The sequence below is a fragment of the Euprymna scolopes genome, chromosome 3 (genome assembly GCF_053919585.1).
Source record: "Euprymna scolopes isolate OS-2025 chromosome 3, ASM5391958v1, whole genome shotgun sequence".
Lineage (NCBI taxonomy): Eukaryota > Metazoa > Mollusca > Cephalopoda > Sepiida > Sepiolidae > Euprymna > Euprymna scolopes.
The window spans coordinates 154,598,935-154,624,438 of record NC_136484.1 but is presented as its reverse complement, the minus strand read 5'-3'; the positions used below and the strand labels follow the sequence as shown (position 1 = coordinate 154,624,438).

Here is a 25,504-nt window from a genome sequence, read left to right as displayed (position 1 = left end):
ATACACTTTTGAATATGAATCTCTCCTTAGCCATTAACATTATATTAATCTCTAATAACAGTAACATAACAAAATAATTATATATATATATATATAATTTTTAATTTATATTTAATTTGTAAAATGTGTATATTTCCCCACCTCCATGTTATAACAATAGAATTATTTTATTAAGGGTGATCTATATATGAATGTAAATAAAAAAATAATATTAAAATTAATTATCAAGGTAAATTTAAGCTTCAAAGTCATTTTGCATTTTATGTGATAATTTTTCCTTTATTATAATTCATGCTGCTTTCCAATACAAAGTAACTATTCACAAATTTAAATTTCATTCTACAATAGTTTAAAATTACCCAAATAAGTATAAATAATAACATTATATTATATTATTACTATCAAAACATAATTATTAATTATATTAATTAGATCTTAAAACACCGGACTTTCACCGTGGCCAACTGAGGGCAGCAATCAAAAACAAAGACCGACTTCAATTGGAAAAGGCTATACTTGAATGTGAGGAAGCCGGATTTCCGGAACTTGCTCTCGATCTCAATTTGGCCAGAGACACTCTGGACGGTATGGGCTTTGGTCGTGGAGGTTAGTATTTCAGTAGTTCATAAGTAAATCGTGGTTGGATCTCTCAATTTATTTTTATTTCTCAGAATACACCAATCTTGTTATATTCAAACGTTTTTTTATTATTCCAGAAAATAATTAAATTATTTTGATTCGTCATATACAGTTAACTTTAATAAAATCGTGACAACTTTTGGTTTATTAACGGAACTGAATTATTTTTATTAAGCAAATTATAACTTTTATCGATAAAAATTCCATAACTGTTAATTTTTCATGAAAATATAATTGTCATTCGATTCTTCATTTTATGTACTCTATAATTTCAAATTATCTTTTTTTAATGTTTTGTTGCCCAACCTTAATGATCAATACAAATTATGGATTTATTTCGTATTTATTTCATATAATCTAGTGTAAATCCACTTATCAGCTAAAAAGTGTTCATGTCATTGACATTTGTGCCATTTTTTATTAGGAAAATTCAGTGTAGATGACCTTAAACTGAAACTAAAGGGTGCAATCAAGGAAAACGATCCAGAACTTTTAGCGAAAGTGATCGACGAATGTGTCAGTTACGGACACCCAGAACTTATGCCAAATATCCAAGAAGCCAGATTACACCTGGATTCTTTAGAAGCAAGCGGCAAAGGTTCGTCTCGATCATTTGCATATACAAAATCGGAAAACATTTAAATTATTGTCGTTCTAAATTTAAATCTATTTGATATTTTGACACAATGTATAGAATTACTGATAAATGAAAAAAAAATGATTCTTTCAGAATTTTTCGGTTGCGTTTCAATTTGCGTTAATTTTTGATTGATCGTCGGAATTCATTTTAAGTATGCCACATTACGGTTTAATTATTATAAAATATTATTTAATCATTTTTTAAAAATCAATGAAAGTTAAATTAAGAATTTTTGCAAAGAAAGTATTTGTCCCATCGTATGTTTTATTATGTTTCTATAGAACTATTTTATTTTGGTTATCAGGATCTATGTCATTCCCAGACATTAATATCAAAATGCCCAGCTTTGGACTCTTCTCGAAGAAGAAAAAAGATAAAGGTTCGGTTTTAAAACCTTCTTTACATAAAGTATATAACTATAATTTACAATCGAAAAGTAACAATTTGTAAAAAATTGAATAATTTTTAAGCCATATTATAACTTACGAATAAATAATAAACTAATAGAAATATAATTAAAATAAAATTTAATTCATCAAACATGTAAAAGTTTAGTACCTTACTATTTAATAGTATAAATACTTAATTGTCATATACAGAAATCTTATCACTTAACAATATAATTATTATTATAAACAATCGAAATATGTATCTCACACTTTAATGTTTGCTATAGTCTTAGATATTCACATGTAGATGTAGAGTAACAAACATTTTTGAAATTGATTTATTTTTAATCATTCAATTTGGAATGTTAAAATAAAAATAAACTAATAATTTTATGTAGATGTTACAATCGAATTGATTCCACCCGAAGACCTACGTGCTCAAATGCGGTTAGCTATGAAGAACAATGATAGACCCGCACTCGAGAAACTTATTTTGGAAGCCGAGAAAGCCCAATATCCAGAACTTGAACTTGACTTGATAGAAGCCCGTGAAGCACTTCCAAAAATGGAAGCTGACGTTGAAGGTTAGATATGTTAATAATATGTTGTTTTAAATTAATTAATTTGAATAATATATTCCAAAAATATGTCAAATTTTACATTAATTTGAAAATATTTTACAATTAAATCACATTTGTACATTTAAACAGATCAAAAGATTGATATATCTTTTCAGTTTTCTTCCTGAATTTAACATGGTTATAATAAAAACGTGATAAATCGCTTAACTTCATTCTTAATTTGTACTTACTAAGAGAAAAAAAATACTAAACTCAATCAGTACTTTATATTACATTAGCAGTAAAATTAACAATTATATTTTGATATATTAAATACAATCATGAAAATACTAAAGAAATCCTTTCCCATATCATTCATTCTATTTTTATATAATATTATTACATTTCGATTACCAGGATCATGGTCGTTTCCAAAATTCGAAATGAAACTTCCAAAGTTCAGTCTGTTCCGTAAGAAATATGGAGACACAGGTTAGCATCACTTTTTAATTATATGATTTTCATAAAATTAAAGGTGAAATATATCTGAATGTAAAATACTAAATGCAAAACATATACTAGATTACAAAACATAAATGCTTATGACACATCATATATTGGCAAAATAAATTTTGTATCTACATATTTTTATACCTAAGTATCATACAAATCTGACATTAACGATACGCTTTTACAAAAATTAATATATTTCTTTAATATCCCTAAGTGTAAATGGTGTGACCATCGGGTTGCATATATAGTAATAATTTTCTAAAAAAAATACAGCGTAGTTTTTATACTAGTCACATTTGCTTATTAATAATATTTAAATCTACAAAGATAGCAAAAACAATTAAATTGTATAGACAAACGTGTACACACACACACACACACACACACACACACACACACACACACACACACACACACACACATATATATATATATATATATATATCAAGACATTAATAACGAACATTAGAGACTGATTTGAATTATATAAGGACCTACCATACAATAATTTAAATTTATTTAAATCAACAAGAAAGGAAATATATATCTGACTATTTCAATCTGGTTTTAAATAGACATATCTCTGGACGATTTGACACCAGAAACATTGCGTGACCAACTGCGCTTAGCTGTGAAGAACAATGATCGACCAAAATTAGAACAACTTATTGACATTGCTGAGGAAGCCAAATATCCAGAACTGGCGTTCGATCTCTGTGAAGCCCGACAAGCACTCTTCAAATTGGGTGGCGGATATGGAGGTTAGATTTCTAAAAAAATTAATATGACTAATAAATGTTGATATTTTTATAATTATATCCTAATGATTATATCTTTGCTCAATTCTAATACATAAAGTTTATATTTATCTTTATTGTAAATATTTAAGCACACCTTTGATGAAGCTAAAACATTTCTGAATGTTTTTAAAGTTATATATGTTTTCGCGATAACTGCATCTTTAAAAGTATGCTAATTAAATTATGTTAGTTTTTTCCCTATTTTTTAACTAAACATATTTACAATTATTAGGAGATATTTCCCTTGACGACATACGTGGACGACATAAGGCAGCATTGAAAGCAAAAGATAAGAAACTTTTGGATGCAACCATTAGAGACAGCATCAGTCTTGGTCTTCCTGGACTCGATGCTGATATCCATAAGTCCAGACTGGCCTTATTTAAACTGGAAGGTGGAAAAGGAGGTTAGACTACACATTTTTATATATTTATCTATAAGAATGTTCTGAATATTTAATTAAAGTTTCAATAACATTAACATATTATAAGAGTTATCTTTATTAATCTTATAAGCTAGCCTCGTCTTTAAACTGTTTATCCTCATAGTTAATTTCTAACTTTTCCTCTTGTATAATTTAAATTCTTTATTAATTGGTATCCATAAAGTATTATTACAAATATAGATTACATTTCAAAAATATAAATATTGATGTGGATCCTTTACGTATAAAGTATTAAAGCTTAAGATGCAACCAATATTGCACAATATTAATTATTTCGATCGATATTTTTCAAGAATCGTAAAAGGTATCATAGATAGAAATTCCAATCTTTACATAATATAAAATTTACAGAATATATTTAAAATTACATTAAAATCGCATTGACAATATAGAATCATTATCTATATTTAATTACATTAACCAGAACTTAAAACACCGGACTTTCTCCGTGGAAAACTGAGAGCAGCAATCAAAAACAGAGACAGACTTCAATTGGAAAAGGCCATCATTGAATGTGAGGAAGCCGGATTCCCGGAACTTGCTCTCGATCTCAATATGGCCAGAGACACTTTAGATGGCATGGGTTTTGGTCGTGGAGGTTAGTATTTTTAAAGATCATAACGAATTCCATTTTTTTTATCCATCGATCTTTCTAATCCATTCGAAAGTTCTATTTGAATTATCATAGAAACAGTTAAACCATCCTCTTAGATATTATTTATACATTTGTAATAAAACTTAACCATCAGATTATTAATCTCGTATGGAATAAGACAATATTATTGTAATCAGATTTATATAAAAATATTAATATAAACGGATCATAAATACGCATAAAATATATGTTTGTTAAAGATTTAATTAAATTCCTGATAAAATTTAAAATTATCTAATTACGTATTTTTCCAGAACACAGAATTTCTTAGTATATCTACTATAACTTGCTTAATACCTATAGGAAATTGTAAATATTCTAGCTATTGGTATTATTTGTTTATCAGGAAAATTGAGTGTAGATGACCTTAAATTGAAACTGAATGGTGCAATCAAGAAAGACGATCCAGAATTTCTGGCGAAAGTGATTGACGAATGTGTCAGTTATGGTCACCCAGAACTTATGCCAAATATTCAAGAAGCCAGATTACATCTGGATACTCTGGAAGAAAGCGGGAGAGGTTTGTAGTTCTCACTCACATAAACTTAATAATGAAAAAGTTATAATTCTTATCGCAATATATTATAATTTATTTCGATTTAGTTACAAAATTCAAAATGCATCTATATTTGACAAATTATCATTTTATATTTTCCGTCAATATTTTATTTTCTTACATTCTTTACCGAATGGATTTTTTTAATAATACAAATTCAATTATAAACGATTAATACATTAATTTATTTTCAACTTAATATCAATGGAATAAATGATTTATTACAATGATACTTTAATTTATTTGATGTTTATATAAAATACCTTATTTGTGTTATCAGGATCTATGTCGTTCCCAGACATTAATATCAAAATGCCCAGCTTTGGACTCTTTTCTAAGAAGAAAAAAGATAAAGGTTAGCTCGTTTCTATAAAGAAACTCTTGTAATTATAATAACAAATATTAGTCTCAAATACTAATCTGTATTATTCAAATACATTATTTATAAACGTTTTAATCATTCTTATTTTATAGCCATCACAAAAGTATTTTATGTCCATATGTAATTTTATAACATTGTGAAAATTCTATTTTTAAAACAATCTTGTTTGAAAAATAGGATAAACTGAATTTTCTTTTTAGCGCGATTTGATCCAAGAGAATTAATTATTTTATTACATTAAATTTCACTTAAACCTAAAGTTAACTTCTTTGATTTAATTTCAGCAATGAAATATAATTAAATAAATGTTCGATAATAAAAACATAGTAAAAGAAGAATTAAGTAATTTATTAAAAATTTTAATTATCAAATAAATAAATATGGTATATATTATTGATATATTATATATCATTAATACCGATAAATTAACGCCCCCATTGATAAATTACAATTATGCACCTCATTATTGTTTAATATTACTATAGTAGGGATTCAGAGAATTAAGGACAATATTTTTAAAATATATTATATGTATAATTGTTCAGTTTCTAATATTAAACTACAATAACCTAATGATTCTATGTAGATGTTAAAATCGAATTGATGTCCCCTGAAGACCTACGTGCCCAAATGCGGTTAGCTATTAAGAACAATGATAGACCCGTACTTGAGAAGCTTATCTTGGAGGCTGAGAAAGCCCAATATCCAGAACTTGAACTTGATCTGAAAGAGGCCCGTGCAGCACTTCCTCAAATGGGAGACGAAGTTGAAGGTTAGTTACGTATATAATATTTCGTGTACACTGTCACTTTTATATACAAATTTATTCCACATCCGATTAAATTTTTAATTAATTCAAGTATTTCTTTTTGTTTACATTTTTGAGTCTGTTAACACCATTTTATCATAATCCTCTAAGTTTATTACACTAATAAACGTCAACCATTCTTATCGAGTAATCTTCATTCATAAAAATATATAAGCAATGTAGAAAATTGCGCATACAGATAGTTGCCAGTAAACTGAATCATTCTATTAATGTATTTAAAAATAACCAAGAAAATATTAACGAAATCCGTTCCAGCCCAATATATACTATTATTATATAATCCTATTACATTTTGATTATCAGGATCATGGTCGTTTCCGAAATTCGGAGTGAAACTTCCAAAGTTCAGTCTGTTCCGTAAGAAATATGGAGATACAGGTTCGCATCAATTTACTAATGATTTATTCATAATAATTTTTAAGAAAATACTTGCTTAATATTAAATCCCAAGTACAAAACGTATGTGCAAGATTCCTTAATAATTGTAGATTATCTTATATATTTTGTACATATATGTGTGTGTGTATGTCTGTGAGTGTGTGTGTGCGCGTGTGCGTGTGTGCATATATCATTTAATACCTTCTCTATAAAGGATTCTATTTACAAAAAAAAAAATCCATTTTATATTATTCATGTTTTATGATTTGTGTTACAGTCTGGCAAGAATGTTTTAAAATAATTCAATATATACATAATAATGTGTGTAAATATAATATAAAGATGTACCTTACGAACGTAAAATGCTATTGTGCATATATATCCGACATATAAACATATACATAAATAGAGACATGCGTCATTTGTGATAAGGATACTTTATTATAACATTAATAAATATATAACATTTATTTTTATATATGAAATATTTTTGACAACTACAATCTGATTTTGAATAGACATATCTCTGGACGATTTGACACCAGAAACATTACGTAACCAACTCCGCTTAGCCGTGAAGAACAATGATCGACCAAAATTAGAACAACTTATTGACATTGCTGAGGAAGCCAAGTATCCAGAACTGGCGTTCGATCTTTGTGAAGCCCGAGAAGCACTCTTCAAATTGGGTGGCGGATATGGAGGTTAGATTAACAAGATACTTCTTTCTCTATAAATGTTACCATCTTAAAATATTACCGTCTTAATTATCATTCATTAATTAAGCTTGAATCATATTTATTTAGGAAATTAATTGTAAATTTGGTGAAAACAAAATACTTCTAAAACGTATTTTTATGTATATCTTTTTTCGCCTTAAGAGTAACATTTTGAAAAGTATTCTCATATTTCCATATGAATGAACATTCAACTTTTAGGAGACATTACTGTGGACGACGTACGCGAACAACATAAAGCAGCATTGAAAGCAAAAGATAAGAAACTTTTGGACGCAACCATTAGGGACAGCATTACTCTCGGTCTTCCTGGACTCGATGCTGATATTCATAATTCCAGACTTGCCTTATTCAAACTGGAAGGCGGTAAAGGAGGTTAGAATACGCTTTTAATACAAATCTCTATGAAACTTCCAAATATATATTAAACACTTTATAAGAATTACGTATACTAATATTATAAGCAAATTTCGTATTTTCATTAGAAAACATGGTTTCAATGTATTTATGATTTGTAATTGATTTACATTATAATTAATTTGTACCTCTATCCTATGTATATATGATTTCCATCGTCCGAAAATATGTTTCAATATAAAATTATAAATATAAATTTCATAACAGATAAATTATAGTGCTTAATGTATAACGCTATTCAAGTTTCTTCCTAATAAGAATTATTTTGGCTAATATGTATCATTAAACTTAAAGAGAGAAATTGCTGTTTTAAACTTTTAAAATTTTCGGGAATATATCAGAAAATTATGTGGAAATTATATTAAGATTATCGAATAACTTCAAATTACTTACATTAATCAGATCTTAAAACACCGGACTTTCACCGTGGCCAATTGAGGGCAGCAATCAAAAACAAAGACCGACTTCAATTGGAAAAGGCCATTATTGAATGCGAGGAAGCCGGATTTCCGGAACTTGCTCTCGATCTCAATTTGGCCAGAGACACTCTGGACGGTATGGGCTTTGGTCGTGGAGGTTAGTATTTTCGCAGTTTATTACCAATGAACCTTTTTATCAAATACTCAGTCTAAATCTTCTATGCGACGAATGTTGATTTTATAATTCCTGATCATATTATTTCTTTATAAATGTTTAAGAATTTTTATTAAGACATATATTAAGGCATAGATTTCTAATAAATTACATGTACATCAACCAAACCAATTTTTTGCGTAAATCAATCTATATCTAAGTGTTTATGTATAAGGATTAATATATTAGTTAATAAATATTAATATATCCCATTATAAATCTACATATTACTTCATAAATCGTAAACCGGTAATTCATTTTGCATGCACAATGAACTATCAATCGACTCGTTGTTGTACACATTATATTATCTGAATTAATTACATGTCTTTGATGAACTAAGTTACTTAGTGCGGATGAATATGAATTTTCCCTATAATCTACTATGACTCGACTTCACCTATGGAAAGTGTTAATTTCGTTGTCATTCGTATTATTTGTTTATTAGGAAAACTGAGTGTAGATGACCTTAAACTGAAACTAAAAGGTGCAATCAACAAAAACGATCCAGAATTTCTGGCGAAAGTGATTGACGAATGTGTCAGTTACGGACATCCAGAACTCATGCCAAATATCCAAGAAGCCAGATTACATCTGGATACTTTGGAAGAAAGCGACAGAGGTTTGTTCTTATCATTCACATCCACTAATTGGGAAAAAGTTAATATTTTTTTTCGTGATAAATTATTATTCATTCGATACTTTCACAGGATTTTGATAATATTAATAAATATGGGTGTTTTATTTTTTCCACTTGAGTTAATTTTTAAAATGCTTAACTTAGTGCAATTCAGTTCTTAGAACAATAGTAAAATTTTGCATAATTTACTTAATGGGACATAGTAATTAATTATCTTGTATTTTTCATCTAAATAATATGGATAATTTTGTTTTAAACACATGCCTGAATCAATCAGTTATATATTTGTCTTCTATCGTATTCTCTTTTGTATTGCTATAAAATATCTTATTTTGGTCGTCAGGATCTCTGTCGTTCCCAGACATCAATATCAAAATGCCCAGCTTTGGTCTCTTCTCTAAGAAGAAAAAAGATAAAGGTTCGCTTTCTTTGAATTTCTCATACTATAAATTTAATAGTAACTAATAATTACAAAAGCAAAACTATACAACGTATAAAAATCAATTATATTTAACCTGTTAGATCATTAATGATTTTAATTTTTGTAGAAATCTTAATAAAACTCACTGATTGTGGTCTTAGAAATATTATATTTCTACAAAGATACAACACATTTATTATCACATTTTAAACATGGTTCGATTGCCTTACGTACAATCACATTAATATAACATGAACATAAATAATATACTAAAATTAATAACGTAAAATACAATTTTATTCATTTGTAAAGGTAAAAGATTTATGAGTCATGCATTAGTAAAATGATTAAATATCAAATATATAAATATTATAAATATTATTCATATATAATCTATCAGTAATTGCCGTGAACATAAACAATGCAAAAATACATATAAATGTTAAATGTTAACTCAAAAGAAGTTTAGATATTAATATGTATATGCAGCCATTGAATAGTGTTAGATATAAGTTACGTTGTGGAAATTGATTATATACATAATCCACTTTACAATATTAAACAACAAATACGTAATGCTTTTACATAGATGTTACAATCGAATTGATGTCCCCTGAAGACCTACGTGCCCAAATGCAGTTGGCTATGAAGAACAATGATAGACGCGCACTTGAGAAGCTTATTCTGGAGGCTGAGAAAGCCCAATATCCCGAACTTGAACTTGATCTAAAAGAGGCCCGTGAAGCACTTCCAAAAATGGAAGCAGACGTTGAAGGTTAGACAAGTATATCATATCCTGATTGCACCGACTAATTTAATGTAAATTATATATTTGATATCGATCCTATTTATCAATTAATCTAAAGCATAACTTTTATTTGTTATTTTTAAAATCGTTGATCGTAATGGTATCGTTCCTTTTATCTTAAAGCAATAAATATCTAGTAAATATCTTTTAGCATGAACATTTTTTCAATTTACCTGAAAAATTAAGACTTATATGAGCTGGTCATTAAATGAACAGTAAATGAATAATTTTATTGTTGTAAAATTATTTGAACATTCAAAATAATTATTCTTTACAAAATTGCTTTTATTATTTTGTAATATTATTGCAATTTAATTATTAGGATCATGGTCGTTTCCAAAATTCGGAGTGAATCTCCCGAAGTTCAGTCTCTTCCGTAAAAAATATGGAGATACAGGTTCGCATTAATTTATACATGATTTGAATAATATAAACCTTAACATAACTGATTTCTGAAGTTTGAATATTAAATATTCAGTTAAATACCTATTATGTACTGTGTAATATATTTAAAATTGAACTTGCATATATAATTATATTTATTTGTAAATATTATTCATTATATGATATAGTTTTATTAAATATATATGGCATAATCACGTTGAGACACCTGTTCTTGCTGTATTACCGAAGTTAAGCAACGTTGAACGTGGTCAGTACTAAATGGATGACCATTTGGGCCTTCCATGTACTGTATGTGCTCTCCGCTTATCTCGGCATTGCTTCCAATCGTCCTGGACATCTTGCCATTGGACTCATACAGTGCCGATTCAGGAGAAGTATGGTTGCGGATTGCGCAACCCTTGCCTCTCAGTCACACGCGCAGCTGCCCCTACAGGAGGTATCCTTTGTCTTTCAAGACTAAATGGAGGCATCGATTAAATAATTTTTACTAAAGTTCATATACTTTTATATTTTATTTAAATAGTTATTTGATTTCCATTCTAATTCAAAGTCAATCCAAACTATATAATAACATATTGGATATAAAATGTTAAAATTTGAAAATATGCCTATTATAATTCCAATGCATATACAAAATACTTTAAATGATTAATAATTAATATAATATAATGGTTCATACAATATGAATTAAGATTGGCTCGCATTAATTTTATTTCTAAGTTTTGCTGACTATTGGAATCTGATTTTAAACAGACATATCTTTGGACGATTTGACACCAGAAGCATTGCGTGACCAACTGCGCTTAGCTGTGAAGAACAATGATCGACCAAAATTAGAACAACTTATTGACATTGCCGAGGAAGCCAAGTATCCAGAACTGGCGTTCGATCTCTGTGAGGCCAGGGAAGCACTCTTCAAATTGGGTGGCGGATATGGAGGTTATTTAATATTTTAAATTATATTGTAATCATAACAATTTATTGCAACTTATACCTCTCAATACTATAACTATTAATTCGATAAAGATGAATTAGCATCTCGAAACATATTTTAATTAATTTATCATTTTTACAATAAATGAGCATTTGAAATTTTGAAAATTGAATTATTTGAAGGATGTTTTCTTTCATATTTTTAATTTAATCGATGTTCAATTATCAGGAGAAATTTCCGTGGACGATTTACGTAAACGACATAAAGCAGCATTGAAAGCAAAAGATAAGAAACTTTTGGATGCAACCATTAGAGACAGCATCAGTCTCGGTCTTCCTGGACTCGATGCTGATATTCACAAGTCCAGACTTGCCTTATTTAAACTGGAAGGCGGAAAAGGAGGTTAGAATACAATTTTGTAACAAATATCTTTATAAAATATTTTAATAGTAAATATTTAAATTAAATTACATAATTTTATAAGAAAATATATTATATATAACAATAGGATTTTTATGATTCATTTATCGCCGTAAGATTTGGAATTTGTGCACGTTATTATTAGTTTTTTATGCAGTCTGACACTATTAAAATAATTTCGCACGAGGTTCACATACATGATTTTAAATATAAATTAAAGTGAATCTTTAATATATAAAATAATCCAAACTTAAAAGTTAACTGACCTAAAGGTTATATTTTATTAATTTCTTACACAAATTCGTGATAAATATTTAAAAATGCGAATTTCATTTTTTAAAAGATATAAATATTTTAGGATTATATCTAAAAAAATCATTAAATTCGCTCTATAGAATTATAATTTAAAATTAATTACATTAATCAGATCTTAAAACACCGGACTTTCTTCGTGGCAAACTGAGAACAGCAATCAAAAACAAAGACAAACTTCAGTTGGAAAAGGCAATCATTGAATGCGAGGAAGCCAGATTCCCGGAACTCGCTCTCGATCTCAATTTGGCTAGAGACGCTTTAGCCGGTATGGGCTTTGGTCGTGGAGGTTAGTATTGTTAATGTTCATGATGAATTTATTTGTAATATATAATTCTGCTTAACCATTACTTAATGTTAATTTGTGTTAGGATTTATTTACTCATATCCTTATGTAATAAATCATTTTCGGTAAATAACGACGATTTATTTATAAAATAACTTGATATAAGTAACACCCTCGTTTCATAAAATGTATATTTAAATGGTTACAAATAAAAAGCATAATATATATTACTCATTGCATTTCTATATTAATTCGGAAAAATATGATACAAAATACGTCATATAAAGATAATTGTTCTTCAATTTTATGTAATATATAATAACAATTATCTCATTACAATTCTTTTCATGAAATTTGTTTTTCAATAAGCATAATGATACCCCCTTATAATGTTTTAAATCGGTGTCCCGTTAAAAAAGGTTTAGCGTCGTTGACATTGGTATTATTTGTCTATCAGGAAAATTGAGTGTAGATGATCTTAAATTGAAACTGAATGGTGCAATCAAGAAAAATGATCCAGAATTTCTGGCGAAGGTGATTGACGAATGTGTCAGTTACGGACATCCGGAACTCATGCCAAATATCCAAGAAGCCAGATTACATCTGGATACTTTGGAAGAAAGCGGCAAAGGTTTGTTATTATCATTCACATAAACTAATTGCGGAATATAAGAAAGTATTATTACAATAAATTATAATTACTACGATTTCCTTATGAGATTTAATTGACATTATGAACAGAATTATTATTTTATAATTTTTCTGGCGAGATTTTAATTTAAAAACTTAGCGGAATTCAGATTTTAGAGCCATAGCTGAATTTTCTATTGATAACATTTTAAAAATATTAATTTTCCAATTTAAGTGTACATCTAATGTAATATAAAAATTATTTGATTCCAAGCACCCACCTATAATCGACCAGTTTTATATTTGTCTTCTACTGTTGTATATCTTGTTTTGGTCATCAGGATCCCTGTCGTTCCCAGACATTAATATCAAAATGCCAAGCTTTGGACTCTTCTCAAAGAAGAAAAAAGATAAAGGTTCGCTGGTTTTTTTTAGTTGCTTGTAAATAAATAATAATAATATTAGATAGTAATAACAAGATCTAAAATACCACATGTATGAAAATATTTAAATTTCTAACCCATTATATTACGAAAGTTTTGTTTTTACGTTTTGCAGATACTTTTATAGAATTCTAAGATTGTAGACTTAAAATATATAATCTTAACAACGCCGCTGGCGGTAATCCGAAAATTGATGATTTTATTCTAATAAAAATATATGAGAAGATATATACTATAAGTAATATAAGTAAAATAAAATTTCATTTATCAGAACAAAAGTAAAAAAAGAAATACGTCACGCATTAGTAAACGTTTGCCTCATTGTGCAATTTACTGACAAATATAATACGTATTATTCGTATATAATTGACTAATAATTTCATGAACATGAACAATTAAAAATGCATATCACAGTCGAATGTTTACTCTATGGATAGATTAGAGATTAACATATATACATACATATAATAGTATAATCTATAAGATACATTATAAGAATTGATTGTATACATAATCCACTTTACAATATTAAACTACAAAAATCTAATGATTTTATATAGATGTAACAATCGAATTGATGTCCCCCGAAGACCTACGTGCCCAAATGCGGTTAGCTATGAAGAACAATGATAGACCCGCACTTGAGAAGCTTATCCTGGAGGCAGAGAAAGCCCAATATCCCGAACTTGAACTTGATCTAAAAGAGGCCCGTGAAGCCCTTCCTAAAATGGAAGCAGACGTTGAAGGTTAGATAAGTATATCATATAGTGTTTGCATCAATTAATTAATACATTTCATAACGTTCTTATCTTGAACTTCTTAAAAAGATTTCTCTAAATCAAATACTTTTATAAAGTAAAAACTTTTAATTATATCGGTCTAATTTACGTTGACCTATAATTATGCGATAAATTTCCTCTACATATAATTATAAGTTAATATGATTTAACAAAAATTGAAATTCATAAAGAATTGTCATTAAAAGAAATATTTTATTTTTTTATTAAGTTCATGCGAAAATAAAAATGATTGGTCGAAACAATTAATTCAGTTATTATACATAATATTACATTTCGATTATCAGGATCATGGTCTTTTCCACAATTTGAAATGAAACTTCCAAAGTTCAGTCTGTTCCGTAAGAAATATGGAGATACAGGTTCGCATCATTTGTTTATAATTTGATAGAAATAAAAGTCATGTAAAAAAACATTTGTTAACATTAAATACTCAATCTAAGACAAAAGACTTATGGCGTATATTCATGTATATTTTAAAAGTTAATTAACTCATATACATAATTTTAATTATATAGAACATATTTTAGTCAATAATATATTTACAAAATTTAATATATTTACATTTTTTGATTGAATAATTATTTCATTTACATTTTGATTCTAAAGAATCAATTTCATATATACAGGAGAACATGTATAGCGATAAAATTGATGTATGAAAAATGCTTTCTTAAATCTACAAAGGTAAAAGTTAGAATTTTAATGTATATAAAAGTAATATATATATATATATACATATATATATATAAAGATATACATTTTAAGCGATTAATAATTGATATAAATGGGAGTTTCACATTAGATAATTTACGATGCATATTAATTCGTATTAATTTCACTAATAACGATATAGAAATATATTTCTGAGTATTTAAATCTGCTTTTGAATAGACATATCTTTGGACGATTTGACACCAGAAGCATTGCGTGACCAACTGCGCTTAGCTGCGAAGAACAAAGACCGACAGAAATTAGAACAACTTATTGACATTGCTGAGGAAGCCAAGTATCCAGAACTGGCGTTCGATCTCTGTGAGGCCAGGGAAGCACTCTTCAAATTGGGAGGCGGATATGGAGGTTAGATTAACAAAATAATTATTTACTAATTTGAAATTTCATATTTTACAAGTACATTATTATAATTATTCGTTTAACTTATATTTAAATTTTAATCCTTTAATTATATACGTAAAAACTATGAAGTATATAAAATAATACACGACCTAAGGTATTGCAACTAATACCTAATTTTTGAAGTTATTTAATATTAAACACCCCCAAATTAATATATTTGTAGGATCTGTTCATTATTCTATTCTTAATTAAGTCGACTTTCCATTATTAGGAGAAATTTCCGTGGACGATCTACGTAAACGGCATAAAGCAGCATTGAAAGCAAAAGATAAGAAACTTTTGGATGCAACCATTAGAGACAGCATCAGTCTTGGTCTTCCTGGACTCGATGCCGATATCCACAAGTCCAGACTTGCCTTATTTAAACTGGAAGGCGGAAAAGGAGGTTAGAATATTTCTAAAGGTTTTAATATAATATTACACTTTTAGTAACCTTTACATCATATAGGAAATATGCATATTAATCTTATATATATTTATGTATAAGAATGGAATTTTCATAATTTATTTATCGACATAATGTAATTTTTTTACTTTATAATTATGTTTTAATTGTCTTAAATAATTTAAATCATTTACTACGACATTTACAGAGAGGAATTTAAATATAACTTTTCTAACAAAAAGCAAATATTTGCGTATAAAATAATCTGTAATTTTAACGGATATAAGTATTATTCTGATTAATACTTTACATTAACTTTAAACATAAGTTAAATATTTATAAATGTGAATTACAGTTTTAAAAGATCTTTGATCCTATGAAGACATCTTAACATAATTCCGAAATGTTATTAAATCTATAGAATTCTGATTCCCAATTAATTACATTAATCAGATCTTAAAACACCGGACTTTCTTCGGGGCCAATTGAGAGCAGCAATCAAAAACAAAGACAAACTTCAGTTGGAAAAAGCCATTATTGAATGCGAGGAAGCCGGATTTCCGGAACTTGCTCTCGATCTCAGTTTGGCTAGAGACACCCTGAACGGTATGGGCTTTGGTCGTGGAGGTTCGTATTTTTGAAGTTCGTAATAAATTCATTTTAATATATCATTCTTCATAACCATCCATGAATACGCAATCTGTGTTAGGGTTTCTTAAATCATCCGCTAATGTGGTAAAGTAATTTTGTTTTAAAATGATGATTGATTTCCAGTTAAACCTGCTAATTATTATGTGATAACTTACATAAAGAGGTTAAATATCTTTGAAATAACATTTATATTAAAATCGTTATGTATAAACATCAAAATATTCATTATTTCTCGTATCACTATAATTTTCTATATTAATTCAATAAAATAAGTGAAAAATAAATAATTTATCATATAACTGTAATTCGACACGTCATTTCATATAATACAGAAGTAAAATTATATTTGTAAATATTTCTTTGATTAACTCTATTTTTACATAAGGAATATTATACATTTATTCATTTAAATACATCTAATCGAGTTAAAGTGGAAAAGGCGTAAATATCTAAGACATAGGTATTTTTTGTCTATCAGGAAAATTGACTGTAGATGACCTTAAACTGAAACTGAATGGCGCAATCCAGAAAAATGATCCAGAATTTCTGGCGAAAGTGATTGACGAATGTGTCAGTTACGGACACCCAGAACTTATGCCAAATATCGAACAAGCCAGATTACATCTGGATAATTTGGAAGCAAGCGGCAAAGGTTTGTTTTCACCATTTACAGCCACTGATAATTCTTTTATAAATTATTGCAATCATTTATAATCTATGCAATATATTTACAGAAATACGGCTCTCATGGGTAAATTATGTTCCCGTTTTCATCTGTAAAGTTTTATGTTATTTAAATCATGACATTTTCGGAATTTAATTCATTTATTATCAAACGAATGAATAGTAATTTTTATTTTTTAAATTAATGTAAATCAAATTTTCAATCAGTTTTATTTTTTTTTCGTGTCATTTAAAAATATCTCATTTTGGTCACCAGGATCACTGTCATTCCCAGACATCAATATCAAAATGCCCAGCTTTGGACTTTTCTCTAAGAAGAAAAAAGATAAAGGTTCGCTATGTTAAAATTTTAAATGCATACATAATACTTACAACAAACATACATCTTTTAATTTTAAATAATAAATTAATAAAACATTAAGTTGTTCAGATTCAAAAAGTTTGAATGCGATACGCGATAAATCCAGTGAAATTGAGTTGCGATATTAAATCACACAAGGATGAATATCAAAAACTAGACTTCAACTAAAAGCTTATTTAAATTAAGAAAAATATGTTAGTATCATATTATGTAAAACATGATTTTGGGGTCGAGTGTGAAAATGCAACTGATTCTTCATTTTTTTTTTTATATCAAACTACAAAATGATCAACAAATTTATGTAGTTATAACTAAAAATGGCATTTATTGCGTTTAGTATTCGAAGTCTTCATATAATTCTGAGATGTTATTTTTAGACTGTTCTTATGTAGAAAACTATGAGATACTAATATGAGAGATTTATATGAACGTGGTATCCATTCAAAAATGGATCATTTTTATTGGATTAAGTCTTATCTTAAGTAAAATAAAACTTTGATTTCAACTGTCTGTTAATATAACATGCAATTTTAATTTAAAGCTTATAAAATTAAAAATAGTATTAGGTGATAAAAAGCTGTATAATAGGATTTAAGTAATATAACATCATTTTACTGTAACAATTGTCAATCTAATGTACTGAAAATTATATACTAAATGGAGTGAAATAAAATGGAGTTTTATTTATCGAAACGTAAAATTTAAATAATTAATTAATATGGAATATATATTATATAATTATGAAATACTTACATAATATGCATTACACTTGGATTATTAATAGAAAACTTATATTAATGAATAACGGTTCAATGTTACTATGTGGATTACAGATATCAATATATATACACACACATATGTATGTGTGTGTATGTATATGTGTGTATGTATGTGTATATATGTATGTGTATATATGTGTATGCATGTGTGTATGTATGTATGTGTGTATGTATATATATGTGTATGTATATATGTGTGTATGTATATATACATGCATGTGTATATGTGTGTATATGTATGTGTATATATGTATGCGTGCGTGTATATATATATATATATATATATATATATATGCATATATATATGTATTTATACCAATGACCGTCTTTAGTGTTATGTCTGCTTGAAGGTGTGAAAGTCGCTGGCAGGACTAAAAAGTCATCTTCAGGCTCATGGCTTTTCAGTGACTGAGAGAGTGACACTCGTCTAAGAAGCCGTTGCAATCATTATATATATATATATATATATATATATATATATATATATATATATATATATATATACATATATATATATATATACGCATACATTGAATAAGCTCATGTTTACAGATAGTTTTAGAATTGGTTATCTATATAATTGAGTTCATTAAACTACTATAGCCTAATGTCAAAATGAAAGTAAAAAGAAATAATTCGACAAATTGTAATTACACCTAAAATATACTTATAATAATTTATTATGCATATTATTTATATATAGTTTACTAATAATGGCGTTAATGAGCATATTAACGTAATTATAGATAAATAGCAAACACGCAGGTTATTTAATTTTAATGTTTATATGCACTTACATTTAATAATAAAACGTATAAAACGATTTTTCTAATATATATTAGTCAATTTTTAATATAAAACTACAAAAAACTAATAATTTTATCCAGACGTTACAATCGAATTGATGTCTCCTGAAGATCTACGTGGCCAACTGAGGTTGGCTATGAAGAACAATGATAGACCTGCACTTGAAAAGCTTATCTTGGAGGCCGAGAAAGCTCAATATCCGGAACTTGAACTTGACCTTAAAGAGGCGCGTGAAGCACTTCCAAAAATGAAAGCAGATGTTGAAGGTTAGATACGTTTTTAATATCGAGTTTGCACCTTTACATTTCATCTACATAGAAACATTGATTAAAGTATCAATCCTCAAGCAAATATAATCTGTAATTATATTGTCTAAAACTAAAACTATTTAAATAATAATCGATCACACACACCAGGTAAATGTATTTAATAATATACATATATTTCAATAAGATTAAAGAACTCAAAGACATAATAGTAATTTATTTTACAGTATTAATGAATTATTTTATTCCGGTGTTTTTAGATAAACATGCAACTATTTAAAAACCGTCACCAACAATTAAATTTATTATTGTATAATATTAATTACATTTTGAATATCAGGATCATGGTCGCTTCCACAATTCCAAATGAAACTTCCAAAGTTCAGTTTATTCCGAAAGAAATATGGAGATACAGGTTTGCAACATTTTATTGATAAATTACTTTAAAATAAAAACTAAAAATATATTCTCTGAATATTATATACTGAATACAGAAAAATTATGTAAGCAATTCATTATTTCTCTCGTATATTCTGATAGATTTAAAAACACTATTGAATACACCCCTCACACACACACATACACACACAGAATCGAAAAACCATACAGTAATTTTACATATTAATCAAAATGCTTAATTATTAACATTTATGTTTTACTCGACAATGTTTTTATCTACAATATTTACACCCACAATATTTAATTCTATAATACGTAAATCTATGATATTAAAAATGACAAGGTTTAAATCTACATGTTTAAACTTACAAAGATAAAAGATGCAAAGATAAAATGTAATGTATATTCGTATGCAAACATACGGATAACGCAGGCCATTAATAACTTATGAACTATACACTTTCTTATAATATAGATTATTAATAATTGTATTATATCATCGTAGTAATAGGATATATAATTATGGCTATTTCAATTTGATTTTGAATAGATATATCTCTGGACGATTTGACACCAGAAACATTACGTGACCAACTGCGTTTAGCTGTGAAGAACAATGACCGACCGAAATTAGAACAACTTATTGACATTGCCGAGGAAGCCAAGTATCCAGAACTGGCGTTCGATCTCTGTGAGGCCAGGGAAGCACTCTTCAAATTGGGAGGCGGATATGGAGGTTAGATTAAAAAGATGATAATTTATGAGTTATATTAATATTTTATAATCATATTATCATAATAATAATAATAACAGCTCGTTTTATATGTATTAAAACTTTAATATCTTGAATTATATTCATTAATTCATTAAGCTATATTTACAAATTACATCGAAGTAAACGAACATGTAATAATATTTGAATTTACATTTTTTTTAATAATTAATTATAAAACATATACATTTGAATAATTTGAAATGGTATTTTATTTCATATTTTCATATGAATCGACTTTCAATTATTAGGAGAAATTTCCGTGGACGATTTACGAGAACGTCATAAAGCAGCATTGAAATCAAAAAATGGGAGTCATTTGGATGCAATTATTAGGGACAGCGTTTATCTCGGTCTTCCTGGATTAGATGCTGATATCCACCAATTAAGATCAACTTCATTTAAACTGGATGGCGGAAAAGGAGGTTAGCCTACTCGCTTCTTACACACATATTGTAATAATCTGTTGGTATCTATATTTTAGTTAAAAATCATGAAATACAGTATGAATTACTTTTCTATTACTATTGTAAATTATATCATATATTGATATATTTCTGAAAACCAATATGTAATTATCTGTGTGAATATATTTATGTGGCTCAGTGTAATTAATAATTACCAATTCATTTATTTTTATTTATTTTCTACTAAGTAATGGATATAACGAACATCGTCTTGTTAGTGATTAAATAATTTTAAATATCAATTGCATTAATCAGAACTGAAAACCCCGGACTTTCACCGTGAGAAACTAAGAGCAGCAATCAAAAACAAAGATCGGGCTCAATTGGAAAAAGCCATCCTTGCATGTGAGAAAGCCGGATTTCCGGAGCTTTCTTTCGATCTCAAATTGGCCAGAGATGCACTAGACGGCATGGGCTTTGGTCGTGGAGGTCAGTATTATCAGATTTATAAGAGTATTGTCTTTGTAATTTAGTATTCTCCATAATATCGCTTCCTTAATTAATATCATGGTTTGTCCTAGTGTTCATCTATATACCTTAAACTGTTCTTAAATAAGTATGTTTTATGCAAAATCATAACTATTTTTGTGTAACTAATTTGTATTCGAATATTAATCTATGATGATCATTATATTATTCATACGGATTGTTATATTCATAAATATGTCGTAAAATGCACCAGTATATACTTAAAAGATTAAAATAAAATATGTATTTATAAATATGCATTTCTACTCTTACAAATATGTATTTCTTCTCGTAAAACTTAATCGAGCTTTCGAACTAATTACATGAGAAGGGATCTGTTCATGGAAAATATGGAGCGAATAAAATTATGTCTTTTTTGATTAAACATTTAGTCGATTCCATGCTTCGGCATATCACTTGATTATTTTATAAATATTTTTATATTGCCCTTTTCAACAAATTCCTTTTTGTCAGGATTCATATTGTCAAAAGTGCACCGGGTAGCATTTTAATATCGTCCCCTATAAATTGATTACTGTAATGAAATCGATATTTTAATTATCAGAGCCTATAATTATCAGTTAATACAAACGCACGTACATGAAAAATACTTATCAACTTAAAATCCATATTTCATTCTTTGTTTTTATTTTTAAAAAGTATATAACAAGATTTACTTACAAAAAAACAACTTATACCGAAATATCAGAATCCTGTTGCCTTATGCTATTCCGCTGTTGCCCGGGTATTAGCTATGGATCGAAATGATTTCCTTAATAGTTATATGTACTTGTAATCGAATTGATCTTGATCATTTACCGAATAAATATTATTTAATATTTATATAATTATACACCATTATTCATTTTAAAACTCATTATATATATATATATATATATATATATATATATATATATATATATATATATATATATATATATAAATCTTTTGTTTTTATAGTCAATATAGCCCCTCTAATTTGATACACATTAGTGTATTAACTTATATGCTCTGATTCAAATCTTAACTTTTTTGTTAAATATTTTCTACTCTTTATATTCTCGTTACTTCCGTTTCTACTCTGTTATATATATACCGTGTTATCAATGGATCATCTTGTTTGCCAGGAAAAATGAGTGTAGATAAACTACGCCTGAAACTAGAGAACACAATGAAGAAAAACGAGCCAGAACTTCTAAGGAAAGTAATAGACGAATGTGTCAGTTCTGGATATCCGGAACTGGCTCCTACTATCAAAGAAGCCAGAATTCAACTGGATACTCTTGACGATGATGGCAAAGGTTTGTTCTAATCGTATTAATTTAACGTTTGGGTCCATATTTGATGATTTATTAAAAAGCAATAACAATTAAAAATAAATTATTTTTTTAATGACTCTTTAATTTTATTAAATTTTATTTAATTTATTTTATTTTATTTAATGAATCGTTTATTTTATTTTACAAGTTAAACATTTCGAGAATTTATCTTTAACTACTTACTACATATATATACATACATATATATGCATATATATATATATATATATATATATATATATATATATATATATATGGGATTAATTAAAAGTAATTAATAACTTCACCTTATTTTCCTGAATATGTACTATGAACAAATAAAAACAAAACATTAACTATGTTATTCATATAAATTACATGGTAATATTTGCACATTTACGCTAAATAAATAATTCCTTTATTCTAACCCTAATAACGTTATTACATTTTGATCATCAGGATCATGGTCGTTTCCACAGTTCCATATGAAACTTCCAAAGTTCAGTTTGTTCCGTAAGAAATATGGAGATACAGGTTAGCATCATTTTATACATGTGCTCATTTTAAATTAAACCTTATCATGGATAATAAATTCCGGAAAAAATAATCCAATCACAATTTGAAGCAGGGACTGTTGATGACGTTTTCTTTGTGTTAAGTCTAGACAATACTTACATTTAAAATGTCTTAATATTTTATCAAATCGTCAAGAATTTATTAAAGTAGAGAGAATAAAATTAAATATTCATTGTTACTTAGCAATACGTATTTACGAATTTATATTGTCAGAATTTATATAAATTAAAGTATATATACTAAACTTTTGTAATATAAAGATATAAATTCATTTATGATGAATAACGTTATTACTTTTTAAGATTTAATGTCAAATAATGTATCGATATTCGAATTACGAATAAGAGTATATTTAAAAATAATGAATTAATATTTAAATATAGTTAATATAAATATTTATTATACTATATTTTGTGTTTTTTTCCTGAAGTAAATATACGTATATAATACGACTGAAACATGCTTTTACATAGATATCTCTCTGGACGACATGTCACCGGATACACTGCGTGATCAACTGCGTTTAGCTGTGAAGAACAATGACCGCCCGAAATTAGAACAACTTATTGACATTGCCGAAGAAGCAAAATATCCAGAACTAGCGTTCGATATCTGTGATGCCCGCGAAGCACTCTTCAAATTCGGAGGCGGATATGGAGGTTAGAATAACAAATACTATGTTTCTGTTCTTATAACTTCTGAATTATATAAAACAATAATATATTATTAATGTAATATGATTGAAGTAAATATTCATTTATTAATAGACAGATGGAAATCTGTTAATTGTTTTTTTATGTGAGGTAAAACTAAATATATTCTGTAAAGAGATTGAAAATTATTCTGGATAATTATGTCATAAATCCATCAATATATCGATTTAACTGTGTGATAAAGTGTGGTTGATTTCATCAAAAAATATATATTTCGATTATCAGGAAGTATCACATTGGATGAAGCGCGCCAACTGCATAATGAAGCGTTGAAATCAAAAGACAAGAAACTCTTGGATGCAACCATTCAAGACAGCATCTATCTCGGCCTTCCTGGTCTCGATGCCGATATTCACCAGTCCAGACTCGCCCTATTTGCATTGGAAGGTGGCAAAGGAGGTTAGAGTACACATTTGAATACAAATTTCTATAAAAGTTAAAAATAGTATGATAAAATATTAACAACATAGACATGCTATAAAAATAATGCATATCTTGTGTTTTTACATATATTCAAAGGGAGTTATCGAAGAAAGATGCTTCATTAGTAACGGTTTTACTTTATAATTTATTTGTAACTTTCTGTCGCATATATTAGTGAAATAATTTAAAATGTTTCTATATATAATTATCTATATGAATTATATTGCAAATGTTTTAAACAAATAAATGGTCACGTTTTAATAAATCCGGCTTCACTGTTACTTGATATTACTGATACTGGAATATTCTATTAATAACGTTTATCAATATATTTTAATTGTAATTATTAATAATATAATTATTAACTAACATATTCAAACTGGACTACGTATAAATTATATAACAAGTATCGAATATTACAATAACTATTGAATCTTAATTTTTGTTTACAGTATTATCTTCGAATTTTAATTAGCCACATACATTTTAGAATTTTAATTTTATTTTTAACCCATTTAAACTAATTTATGTAATAATGGATTTAAAGGAAAATAATTAAATTGAATAGTAAATATATTGTTAATTCATTTCAACTTATAAATGTAAGCATATATTTAAGAGGTAAACATTTCAATGAATTTTAAAGCAA

At 27.3% G+C, this 25,504-nt stretch overlaps 1 protein-coding gene across 2 annotated transcripts in view; it reads left to right on the top strand.

Annotated features, from left to right (window-relative positions):
- LOC145259887 (uncharacterized) overlaps nt 1-25,504 on the top strand; it is a 575,878-nt gene that overhangs the window by 443,624 nt on the left and 106,750 nt on the right. For both annotated transcript variants that reach the window (XM_080117779.1, XM_080117787.1), the window contains 40 exons: nt 433-606; nt 1,064-1,237; nt 1,584-1,658; nt 2,067-2,252; nt 2,646-2,720; nt 3,317-3,502; nt 3,774-3,947; nt 4,411-4,584; nt 4,988-5,161; nt 5,478-5,552; nt 6,166-6,351; nt 6,712-6,786; nt 7,305-7,490; nt 7,725-7,898; nt 8,343-8,516; nt 9,022-9,195; nt 9,557-9,631; nt 10,224-10,409; nt 10,765-10,839; nt 11,601-11,786; nt 12,010-12,183; nt 12,629-12,802; nt 13,257-13,430; nt 13,771-13,845; nt 14,433-14,618; nt 14,957-15,031; nt 15,564-15,749; nt 16,018-16,191; nt 16,645-16,818; nt 17,321-17,494; nt 17,783-17,857; nt 19,554-19,739; nt 20,080-20,154; nt 20,689-20,874; nt 21,162-21,335; nt 21,633-21,806; nt 22,973-23,146; nt 23,603-23,677; nt 24,193-24,378; nt 24,658-24,831. In XM_080117779.1, coding sequence (XP_079973905.1) covers nt 433-606; nt 1,064-1,237; nt 1,584-1,658; nt 2,067-2,252; nt 2,646-2,720; nt 3,317-3,502; nt 3,774-3,947; nt 4,411-4,584; nt 4,988-5,161; nt 5,478-5,552; nt 6,166-6,351; nt 6,712-6,786; nt 7,305-7,490; nt 7,725-7,898; nt 8,343-8,516; nt 9,022-9,195; nt 9,557-9,631; nt 10,224-10,409; nt 10,765-10,839; nt 11,601-11,786; nt 12,010-12,183; nt 12,629-12,802; nt 13,257-13,430; nt 13,771-13,845; nt 14,433-14,618; nt 14,957-15,031; nt 15,564-15,749; nt 16,018-16,191; nt 16,645-16,818; nt 17,321-17,494; nt 17,783-17,857; nt 19,554-19,739; nt 20,080-20,154; nt 20,689-20,874; nt 21,162-21,335; nt 21,633-21,806; nt 22,973-23,146; nt 23,603-23,677; nt 24,193-24,378; nt 24,658-24,831 — 6,003 coding nt within the window. The remainder of the gene's footprint in view (nt 1-432; nt 607-1,063; nt 1,238-1,583; nt 1,659-2,066; nt 2,253-2,645; nt 2,721-3,316; nt 3,503-3,773; nt 3,948-4,410; nt 4,585-4,987; nt 5,162-5,477; nt 5,553-6,165; nt 6,352-6,711; nt 6,787-7,304; nt 7,491-7,724; nt 7,899-8,342; nt 8,517-9,021; nt 9,196-9,556; nt 9,632-10,223; nt 10,410-10,764; nt 10,840-11,600; nt 11,787-12,009; nt 12,184-12,628; nt 12,803-13,256; nt 13,431-13,770; nt 13,846-14,432; nt 14,619-14,956; nt 15,032-15,563; nt 15,750-16,017; nt 16,192-16,644; nt 16,819-17,320; nt 17,495-17,782; nt 17,858-19,553; nt 19,740-20,079; nt 20,155-20,688; nt 20,875-21,161; nt 21,336-21,632; nt 21,807-22,972; nt 23,147-23,602; nt 23,678-24,192; nt 24,379-24,657; nt 24,832-25,504) is intronic.